At 40.7% G+C, this 11,525-nt stretch overlaps 1 protein-coding gene across 1 annotated transcript; it reads right to left on the bottom strand.

The window, feature by feature from the left end:
• Positions 1-5,190: 5,190 nt before the first annotated feature.
• OSTF1 (osteoclast stimulating factor 1) lies at positions 5,191-10,882 on the bottom strand (the record flags this gene model as incomplete). The annotated part of the gene is made up of 6 exons (XM_010153013.1): positions 5,191-5,363; positions 8,222-8,320; positions 8,790-8,868; positions 8,985-9,034; positions 9,484-9,591; positions 10,829-10,882. Coding segments are annotated over 6 exons (449 nt in total), but the record flags the coding sequence as incomplete, so codon positions are not given.
• Positions 10,883-11,525: the final 643 nt, after the last annotated feature.

Raw genomic sequence — 11,525 nt, 5'->3', positions numbered from 1 at the left:
GAAGAGTACTTAACAGCACTATTAACTGAACTGGCCACCTTCCCTGGTTAGATGGAGTCATTAAAACCAACAAAGTTGTGTTTTAATCAATATACATTTCTCTTAGTACAATACCTGCTACTCAACCTGCCTCTCACAGCACCTTTTCATTCAGAAAATGTTTACTGCTGTTGCTTTCAGCATAACCGCGTGTAGTCCAGACACACAATTTTTGCTTCTTTGTTCCCCTCTGTTTTAAGCACATAGCTAGGCAGTAGGATGTCAGATCTCTGTGGGGTCTTCTAGCTTAAACAGAAATCAGGAAAAAACATAAATCAGCTTTTGTAGAGAAGTAAAAATTTATAGACCGAGAAGGTAATGTACTACTCATGAATTTCAGATTATGTGCCATAACTTCACCTACATTAGGGAAATTATATGAGAAAATGAAATTAAAACTACTAACACTCTGGAACTACTTGTGTTATAAAAGTCTGCTGAGCAGGAAAGACACATTAAAACTGCATGTAAAATTTGAATTAAAACCTCAAAATTTATGTTGAATATCTCCAAAGAGAGTTAAGGATTAATTTCAGTGTGGGATTTCCTTGTAGACATGAAGTCAATTGGAGGTATGACTGCTGGAAAGCTATGAGCTAAAACATCGCATATTAAGCAACACAACTCAAGAGAACAAAAATAGGTTTGTGCTGAGGTTAATGACAGAGGTCCTTCATTGCCCATGTATCTTCATTGCTTTCCAGAAACTTGCTTCAGACCTTCAAATCAGAAATACGATTATAATAAACTTCTGAATGTCCAATTTGCTTGTGGTACTTTATATCTTCACACCTGTTTCATGTTAAAACTCCCCAAGTCCTTTAAGTTAAGAGTCAGTCTTTGGAGAGAAATGTAAGAAGAAACATGGATTTTTATGCTAAGAAATAGCATATATTCCAAATAATCCAGGTCTGCAAGAAAAAGCTTATGGTGGAGAACAGACATACATCCTCTGACGTGTGCTTCAGGATCACAGTGAAAGCCAGAGCTCTCAGGACAACAGGGTAAGTTACAGACCTTTTCCTGGCTGCACAAACCTAACGCACGTAGCACAGCTGAGCACTGGTACCCTGCTAAGATCTGTGCTGTTCCACATCCGCTAAGAAGAAAAACACATCTAAATTAGTTACCTTCGGAACAGGCTCCCTCAGCCTCTGACCTCAGGAGTTGCTCAGAACCACAGGAAACTGCCCTTGCTTCTGTAACTGAGAGGGTGAATGCTGGCTGCACCACAGCGACTTTTCCAGTGACGCTGCTCACAGGTCTGCCAAAGGTTGTCTCACAGAAGTATCTCTTCCAGCAGAGTCTTCCAGCTGAGCCATGAGGCCTGCTCTACAGAGCCCTGAGGAAGGTCAGAGCTGCCTGGAGGGATAAAGTAGTAATGCAGTTTCCTAGGAGAGGCTACAGACTGGACACATCATCTTCAGCATCAATTACCAGCTGGGAAACAGGCACCTCGTCAGCATGTACCTGGTATTTTGTTCCCTACAGGGGGTGGACACTGCTACCAGTCCAAATTCTGCTCCAGAACTTAGGCTGTAAGGTTACATTTCTCTGAACTGTCTTATGCTACTGTCTTACTTTCAGCTTCTCCATGTCTTACTGTGTAGCTTTAAAAAGACCTAGCTGTTGGCTTTCCATCTGTTCAGCAAATAAGAATACATGATTTTGTATCAAATTAATTTCTTTTGAAGAATCCTGTTTCAGGTTCTTCAAAACTGTTTCTGCCTCCTGAGACAGTCAAACTGCAGTATGACTAATATTGTCCCGAAACACTTTCTGTAATCTCAGCCTATGCCTCTCTCTAGAAGCAGCAGACTGATGGCCCATCACTTTTTACTCTGCCCTGTGTTCCATTTCAATGGCTTCATTAGAAGGTGGCAACAGCTGAAACCAAACCTTTAATTCAGGGGTGGATGCTGCATGCAAACACTTGTCTTTGTAGCATAGAACTGAAACGATCACAAGGTCAGGCTAACGTACTTCCAGCAATCCTTGGCCTCTAATGTAAAACTCAAGAAACATGACGCCATCTTCAGAAATTCAAATTCAGGCGGGCAGGGGAAGCTCTAAGGTGGAGAGTGTTAGAAAACAGGCCACCAAGTTTAAACATCTAATGTGACCTTAATTGTTTTAAGTGAATTATGTTTCAGGTGATGGGACACGTGGGAGCTGAATTCAGTAAGGTGGGTTTTGTCTTAGTAGAACTTGATTATCCATATGCACTAACAATTACAGCAAAGACAGTTCCAGAAATGTCCCATTTTCTTTTCTAGAAAACAGAGATTATGCTGTTTTGATGAAGCAGAAAGAAAAATGGTGTAGTCTGAAAAGCCTGAAATAAATCAGCACAATTCCTATCCCCTAAGAGCACAGCACTTTAACCTGGAACACAGGTATTTTCAACAGAAGGGTGCACACCTAATTCAACCACAGAAGACACAAGACAATATCCTTGAACGTGCTCTTAGGAGACATCATGAGCTCAACAACATTTGTTTTGCCACTCTCCTTAAAAGCCTGTTTTTCTTACTGGTACAAATGTGAATGCAGCTGTCCTTGGAAAAAGCCTTCATCTACCCAAGAGCCTGTAGTGACACACACACATTGGAGAAAAGAGGAGTAAGTAGGTTTGCTTAACCAGCAAGATATTCTACCAGCTCACTACAGCTATAATTCCTTCTAGCTGTAAGACTGTCTCACTGCTGTTTGCTTGTTTGTTTAAATCAAAACTTAACTGCTAGAGTTAGGCAGAAAGCAATTTATTGCCCAGGTTTTCACAGTGATTTGTATTTCACAAGATGAGTAGACAGCTGCATGAGGAAAAATGAAGTTGTGGGAAAAAAAAGCAGAAATTTTGGTCCTAGAAACAAATTACATCACTAGCTAGCTGCCTTGCAATGCAAATATGCCTCCTCCAGGACACCCCAGTAAGGACTTCACAGGCAGTCTCTGGGCCCAGCTTGTGCTTCCGTCACCTTCCTTCCCTTGCAGCACCTAGATCTGCCTGCAGAAGAACAGAGGGTCTTCCGACAGCAGCTGTTTCCACAGACGTGAGCCTAACACGGCATTTTTTAACCAAACACTGCAATTAACTTGTATGATATTAAACCCATGGCAGCAGAAGTCATCAGATTATGGTTGTTTATTAATACAAACTCTGCCTCCAAAGCTCAATAGAGAAAACAGTGACTTGGGAAGAGCCATTGTCCCCATATCCTGTGACACTGAAGAATTTTAACCTTGTGAGCTTCATTTATGCAGGACTCCTGTAACAGGTACATGAGCCTTCTTGCTTCTCTAGCCTCTTGTTACAGGCCCTTTTTGCTTGCACTAACAAACTGCATCATGTCAACCAGCAGAATGCAGCGTAAGATGTGGCTTGACTGTGGTGAAAGTCTGAGCTAGTCAAGATAGCTGGCTGATAAAATGTGAAGTAGGACAGCCTCTATTATCAGTCATGTTCAACAGTTGTTCTAATGAAAGCTAGACAGAAAAATGTGGTGGCTTTGGTTTTTATTACTTCCCCTCCAGAACCTTCAAGTTACACAAAATAAAACATCATTGTTCAGCTGACCACTGTATTTCATAGGGCCAAAACATTTCTTCCATGGTGTTAACATTTAAACAGCTCAGAATTATATCTGCAAGTGACTGTGCAATGCCTCCATCTTGTACAGTTTTGGTCAAACATTGCCTTCTTTGGCAAGTGCTACTTGACAAGCTTTACCTGTATCTAGTTCTTTCCAGGATAATAAAAATACAAAAATCCGGCTCAATATATTTTTAAAAGCGAGACGTCAGAGTTCTTTAGATTTCTTTTTATCTCTAAAATACTTAGTGTGATTTTCATTTATCCCCAATATTTCATAAGAGCTTTTCATTTATCCCCAGTCTTTCACAAAAGCTTTTCATTTATCCCCAGTCTTTCACAAGAGCTTTTTTTGTGTGAGGTGGGGTGTTTTTTTTTGGTTTTTTTTTTTTTTTTGAGGAGGTGTGGGGGGAGGCAGTGGAGAGGATTGCTTTTTTTTTTTTTAAAGTATTACAGACGCTAATAGGGAATTTAGCAACAGAAACTGAAAGTAAGATTGTATCTCAAATACTTGTAACGGTTCTTACTATCACAGTAAGAAAGTATCCTTCAGTAGAATATACCTACCATTTTGCTGCAACTATCTGAGCAATCTGAAGAAAGCACTTATTTTTTAACTCTGCAGGGAAGTTTGAAAGTAGCTCAATGCATTTTTTTTAATTCTCTTTAATTCACAGGAGGAAGCCATACATATCTAAAATGTTTATTCAGCTTCAAATACCTCTTCTGAAGATACCTGTGATATATTCAATATACATCTTCCCTCATTCCTTCAAATGCTTGGAGGTAAGCTTGGAGGTAACTCAGGACAAAATACAAGAACACTTAAAAAATAAAAGCAAGAGATCAGTAAAAAAAGAATTTAGGCAGGATAAATAGAAAAATATTTTGTCTTCCTTTCACTACAAGTAGTTTCAACATAATGCACTTCAAAAAGCAAAATAATTAAGTCACTAAGTCCAGAATTAAGCGTATTTCTCAAGCAAAACTGACTTAAGCAAGATTTCACCTGAGTTTACATTTCAGGGATTGGGCCCACAGCAATAGGCAAAGACAAAGCATTCAGGGGCAGATCATCCCGTGTCACTCTACCCCTTACTTAAAGGGGTACAGAAAGGAATGGGAAAATAAAAAAAATAAAAAAAAAAAAAATCCAACCTTGTCTTGCTGGCTGCACGTGGGCAAAAGATGGTCACTCTCTATAGCAGCATCCCCATTCATGTCCGTCAGCTAGCGCTGACTGTGCCAGTATGACCTTATCTGCACAAAGGAGCCAATATCCAGGGAGATTTTGGGAAATGTTAGCAGTGGTGTTCTGCTGTCCCAGAGGGACCTTTCAGTTTGTGTATTCCAGAGAAGCAAGGCACTTGCTGGGAAGGTTTGAGATGAAACCTGTGAGTTTAGAAGATGGTCCTCTGCCCATTCAATGATAAGGCTATGCCACACTTCCCCTGTGAGGTAATTCCAAAGGAATTATGATTTTAAACGTGGCATCTTCTGGCACACATGAAGATTATTCCTTTGGAAAGCATGATTTCACCCTCTCATTTATATGCTATATTGGAAGACTGCAATACTCTAAATAAGGTATTTTTACAGTTGTAAAGACAGGCTTTGGGAATGACGTAAGCAATGCAAGTTATAGTTCTTTAGGCTGAATAAAAAAAAAAAAGCTAATCGGAGTCTTCATCGTCGAGGTATTCCTCTGCATTACTTAATGTTCGGACCGTACCTGCAAAGAAACAAAGTGCTCTCATAATCCAGGATAACATCAGAAAAAGCCTCACATTTTCAATGCTTGCAAATCAGCATCTGAGAAACCTGAGTCCTCTACAATTCAGGGATGTCGGGCTACACAGATGTGGCTGCAGATCCAGATCTTAAAGGTAGGGCTACCACCAGTAATTGTATCTCCTATACAAATGCTTTAGTCTGTTCTCCGTGACCTTCCAGAGCCATCTTCTGGCTCCTTGGAACTTCTACAGCAGAGCTGGAGCTCTTTAATCCTGTTTTCTGTACACATTACTGGAACTCTTTAATTCTATTTTCTGCATATATTACCTTTAAAACACAAAGGAAAGAATGGCTGCGTTGGTGGAAGAGCCTCTGTGGTTTTATTCCGCACGCCTAGCTGGCTGCTATCCTCTGCTTGAAATCAAACACATTCTATCTATTCTCTCCCCTCCCTTTTTCCTCACCCAGTTCTTTTCCTGAATAAATATTTCTTAGATCTACTTAGGAGCTTTTGCTTTTGAAGGACGGTAAGCAGAAAACAGGACTATTAAAGGATATTCACCAGATGTTCAGTAGTGCCTGGAGAGTTACATCTACCTTTGAGAGATAAACAGGATGGGCTCCCCGTGACAAATGATTATTTGCCTGCAGATCTTCAAATACATGGGAATAGGAGTATTGATTATACATAATGTCTATGATATTGTACTGGTGAGAGCCAGGAACCACAAGATCGTAGTCGATCACAGCTTTGCAATAACTTATTAAAACAAAGTATTAAAAAAATCAGGTGCAGCCATGACACAATTCACAGAAGGGATGGCCATGTTATCCTAGACTTCTGGAAGAAGAAGCAAAAGTAAATTTAAAACCTACTCCACTTTTTTGATCAAAGAAATCTAAGTGCAAAAAAACCCTATTTTTTTCCTCTTTGAGTAGGAGAAGCAACAAAGGAAGAAGGGCAAGAAAATAAATTAACTGTAGAGCCCTGTGTTCAGTGGGGCACACATCAAAAAAGGACAAATCCGATTCCTTCTGTATAACAATTGTTCCCTCATTCACGAGCACAAATGACACAACCTTTTTGCATTTCTATGACAGGATTTTAATACCTTTCATTTCTTAGAATGTACTTCAGCAATCATGACATGTGAATGTGTGTGTGTGCATGTAACACACAAAAGTGAACATTTAAGTGGTGGTAAAGTAAGCTGCTTTGGATAAAACAAAGTATTCTATAGACAGACTATGACAGAAGCCGTATCTGGACAGGAGGACTACTGATATATGACTCAATCTCTGGAAAAAGAACAATTGTTTCACTCACTGACACTGGATATACTCAGACGTAGAATCAACAGAGAAAAATGAAATTAATAGAAATTACCAAAAAAAAAAAAACAAAACCAAAATCCAAGCAAAGTATACCGATCAGTGGTGTCACAGAGATTACAAAAAATCAAATTAAGAGAGAAAAACAAACAATACTGAAAGTGTAGATAAAACCGAGAACATCAGTTCTTACACCAAGGCAACAAGAAAAAAATAGTATGCGAGAGTACCAGAGGCCAGTGACAGATGAAGTGACTAAGGATGAAAAATCAGCCACCTACGAAATGATTAATTTAGAGTGAATGAAGCAAATGCAGTAGAAGATAAGTTCAATTACTGTTAGAAAACAAAACATTACTAGCATTATTAGGGACATCATAATGAAGAATACTACTGTACCAGGTGCCTACAGCTGACAGGGAAAAATTTTAAAAAGTGCTTCTAACATGGATTAACCAACATAGAAGAAATTCTGCCCTTTATTACAGCTGCTTTCTTCAGAGTCAAAATGGATGGAATAACTTGTCAAGTTTTTCCGGGAAATCCTGGTATTAGCCCTGTCAAAAATCTGGACTGTATTTTTGCTGCAACTGCTCTTCTTGGCCTTCAAGAGCTGCAGTCGGCTATTTCCCTATTCAACTCCCATAACTGCTAGCCACCCACTGTCTAGCATTCTCTCTGCTCCCGCTAGCCCTGCGATAGTACAGTCAGCAGATCACATATCCCACTGACACAAGCTGTCCTGGGTTCTGAAGTAATTTTCATTTCATGTGTAAGTCACCTAGGGTTTCCACCCTATCTTCAGCCTCCTGCAAGCTACAGGTGACATTCATTATGTGATACTGAACAAAATTTAGTCTGTGTTCAGCTTTTTTAAATGGTCTTGTACCTCTAACTCTTTTGTACACAGACACTGTGCTATCAGGAGATATGAGCATTAGTGGGAGGCAGCAAGATTATTCTGATAAATAGCTGAAAGCATTAGTTCTTTATTTCTCTATTAGACATCACTCGGACAGACATAAGAATAAGCAATTTAAAAAATGAGCAGTAAGAAAACAGAAGTTTCTGTTGATGTTTGTTTGGCTTACTTTGGAGGAACAGATGGGTGTAAGAGGGAACGTACCACACTCTCATACCCTGTCCCTTGTGGTATACTGTCTTTCACTCTCATACCCTGTCCCTTGTGGTGTACTGCTTTTAAAGGAAGTTTCCATGCTTGCTTTCTGTGTCACCACTCTGAAAGGCCTGCCTTCCATTTCCTTCCCTTCCCTCATTATTTCCACATCTTATGAACTATTTCACCCCTCGCTGACACAAGATAGCATTTTTTGTGGAGTCAGCAACACTGAATGTGATAAACCACAGGCCTCTATCACACTCTGCTGAATTAAACCCCATTCCAAACACAACTCTCAGCCCATGGAGCTCCCATGTGGGTTTTATCAACACACTGATATTTGGTCAAAGTACTAAGCGTCCTCCAAAAAGGAAAAACTACAAGAACTACAAAATCAGAAATACCTGCACTCTGTTTCTTCTTCAGCAAGGAAGCACAAGCTGCATTGGTTGCCATGTCTAAAGCCAGTTTCTTCTCATTGTTCTTCAGATCTGTTCTTGCCCCTTTATAACAGAAAATTTTCATCATGAATCACTGTCCCAGCTATTTCTTCAGCAATGGTATTACAAGTTTCAGTAGCATGGATAAAACAGCTCAGAGTAATGGACAAGGAAATATCATCTGTGGGCTGCTTGGAAGCAGACTAAAAGTTATGGATGTTCTTCCATAAGCTACAGTTGGCTAGGGAACTTGCTGGCTGTTCTCCCTTTCCAGAAAGCAGACGTCATTGCTGTTCTGGGTTAAGTGCCTAATTTTGTCTGCAAAGCAGGATGAAATTTATCTTCAGCAGGTGAGATGTCTACTTTCCAAATAGCTGCCAGAATTTTCTGCAAGGCTTATAAAGTCAGGCAGGTAAGCTGGCTAGGGACTGTACCTGGGTTATAGGAAAACAGTTAGAAAAAAACAGATTAATAAACATTCAGGAATCTAGTCTGCCACACAGATTGTTGAAATCTTGGTGAAGATCTTTACCCTTTGCCAGCAGCATCTCTACAATATCTGCATAACCTTTCCATGCAGCAGCATGCAAAGCTGTGTCTCCCAATTTGTTCTGTGGAGTTAGAGGGAAAAGCAACAGGATTAAAATACAGCAAAAAAACCTTTCAGCTTGTACCAAGGATGAATAACATCACAGATCTACCGTAAGGGTCTGCTGGTTTAACCTACCTGTTGGTTTAACTCTAGGTTTGCCTGGGTAAACAGAACATCTACTATATCTGCAGAAAACAAGGAAAAAATAAAGAGGAAAAAATCAGTGGATTAAAAATAGGCCTTTTTTGCATTCGTAGTATAGACTTTCATTAAGATTTAATGAAAGAGCAATGCTATCAGTTAATGAAAGTTTGTAACAGTCAGACTTTATTGAGCAAACAATCATAAGTCACAAAGGAATGTTACTGAATAAAGTAATACTTCTTGTCAGTCTGTCCTGCTTCCCACTCTGCTTCTGAAAGTTATGATGATTAGAATGTCTGTTTCAAAAACACATCATTTGATGGAGTTGAACCCTCTCTTCTAGCTTTAAACTTTTAAGAGCACTAGAATGACACTAAAAAATCCTGGCTCTATTTAGTACTGCAATTTTTACAATCAACAAGTAATTACAAGTCTAACAAGCAAATCAAGAAAAAGGGAGAACAGTAATTTCAAATTATTTCTGTAATACCTTTGTGGCCTCCATGGCATGCCCAGTACAGAGCTGTGTTTCCAGCTTTGTCTAAGCCATTAACCCCAACGCGGTTATCCAAACACTCTCTCAGCCAGCTTAGGTTGCCTAAAAGACAAATTTAGTTTTCACTTTTTTTTTTCCTTGCGAAGTTAACATTATTTCTTTCTGAAGGGTGTCGGTCCTTCTATGAACTTATGAGGAGCTATGTTGGGTTTGATTGGCAGGGTTTTGGTAGCAGGGAGCAGGACTAGAGGGCTGGCTCCTGGGAGAAGGTGCTGGAAGCTTTCTCAGCTCCAGGTTGGACGCACCTCTGGCCACAGCTGAGCCAGTCATCACCTCTGTGATTGATATATTTAAGAAGGGAAAATGAAGAGAAGCAGGAGTGGAGAGGGGTTGGATGAGAGAGACAACCAGGCCGACACTCAGGTCAGTGTGGAAAGGGGGGAGGAGGTGGCTGGAGCAGAGGTTCCCCTCAGCCCATGGTGAGAGGGCAGGCTGTCCCCCTGCAGAGACGGAGGGTCACGGGGGAGCAGAGACCCCCCTGCAGCCCACGCTGGAGCAGGGGAAGTGTGTGAGGAGTCCTCCCACAGAGAAGAAAGGAGCGGCAGAAACAATGTATGATGAGAGAAGGGAGGAGGTAGAGAAGTGGGGAGCAAAGCTAAGCCCAGGAAGGAAAGGGGGCAGGGGAGAGCAGAAGGCTTGACCCATGAGACTTTCTTGGTATTTTCTCCCCCCGATCCCACCAGGGGAGGACTGACCAAGGGGAAGTGTGTGAGGAGTCCTCCCACAGAGAAGAAAGGAGCGGCAGAAACAATGTATGATGAGAGAAGGGAGGAGGTAGAGAAGTGGGGAGCAAAGCTAAGCCCAGGAAGGAAAGGGGGCAGGGGAGAGCAGAAGGCTTGACCCATGAGACTTTCTTGGTATTTTCTCCCCCCGATCCCACCAGGGGAGGACTGACCAAGCAGCTGCATGGTACTAAACTGCCACCTGGGCCTAAACCAAAACAGGAGAAAAAGTGCTTAGCAGCATCACCTTTAATTAGTTAAACAACCAATCCAAGTCATATCAAACATCTCTTCTTCCACTCCCAGAAGACTTTTAGATCCCTACACAGTTAAATGGATGGTACCAAACACTTCTGTGTATACAATCACAGAGTACCAATTCTAACAGGCTGCAAACCAGGTCAGCTTCTGAAAGCTACAAAACTTACCAGATAACTTGTTCAAGTTACCAGACAATCAAAACAGTGCTATCTCCATTCTAAATATATTATTACTTTAGCAGAAAACAAACAAATCATCCTTCAGCATTACACAAATAAAACCTAAATCACACTTACCTCGTTTGGCAGCTTCATGCAATGGGTTATCAATGGACTCAGCTTGCTCTGCCACTGAAACAAAACAGAGAGTAAATTTTAACTACTTCTGAAACTCAACATATATTTGTCATCTGTGTGAACATAAAACTTTGACTTATTCTGACACAACCCAGTCATATGTATTTGATTCTAACGTGAAAGGGTATTTGTGAGTGATGGACTAGTCAGATGCACTTCAATTTCCTGTGCATGGAAAAGCAATTCAGAGAAGAGCTTGTAAAAACTTCAAAGAACAGTGTCACATTGATCAGTGATTGCAAGCCACTGGGAATCTGGCAGTATTTTATCTCCATTGTTACTTCCCTTTCTACACTTGTAAGATGTTTTTGAGCAGCTGCATGTGGCTGGGATTTCAGCCTACAGTTTGCCACCCCTACTTATGAGAAAATTACTTCCAAGGGGTCTGTTGACGGGTAACTAAAAACCCCACTGTCAATTTGCTTCCTATTTGTTTTACAGAGATTTTATTTTCCCTGGAAAACTTGCAGGAGATCTGCACATCAGAACTGCTTAAACAACTGTAGCAATGAGCAGACTGAAGTTCAGGCTTCTGTAGATCTTTTTTTTTCTTCCTCTCACAAGCTTTAGGTTTCACTAGGGAGAAGCAGCAAACGGTTCCTGGCCATCGCGCTGTTGCAACAGCAAAAAAACTGAA

The sequence above is a fragment of the Eurypyga helias genome, unplaced genomic scaffold, assembly GCF_000690775.1.
Source record: "Eurypyga helias isolate BGI_N326 unplaced genomic scaffold, ASM69077v1 scaffold13660, whole genome shotgun sequence".
Classification (NCBI taxonomy): Eukaryota; Metazoa; Chordata; class Aves; order Eurypygiformes; family Eurypygidae; genus Eurypyga; species Eurypyga helias.
This window is presented reverse-complemented; position numbering and strand designations above follow the sequence as displayed.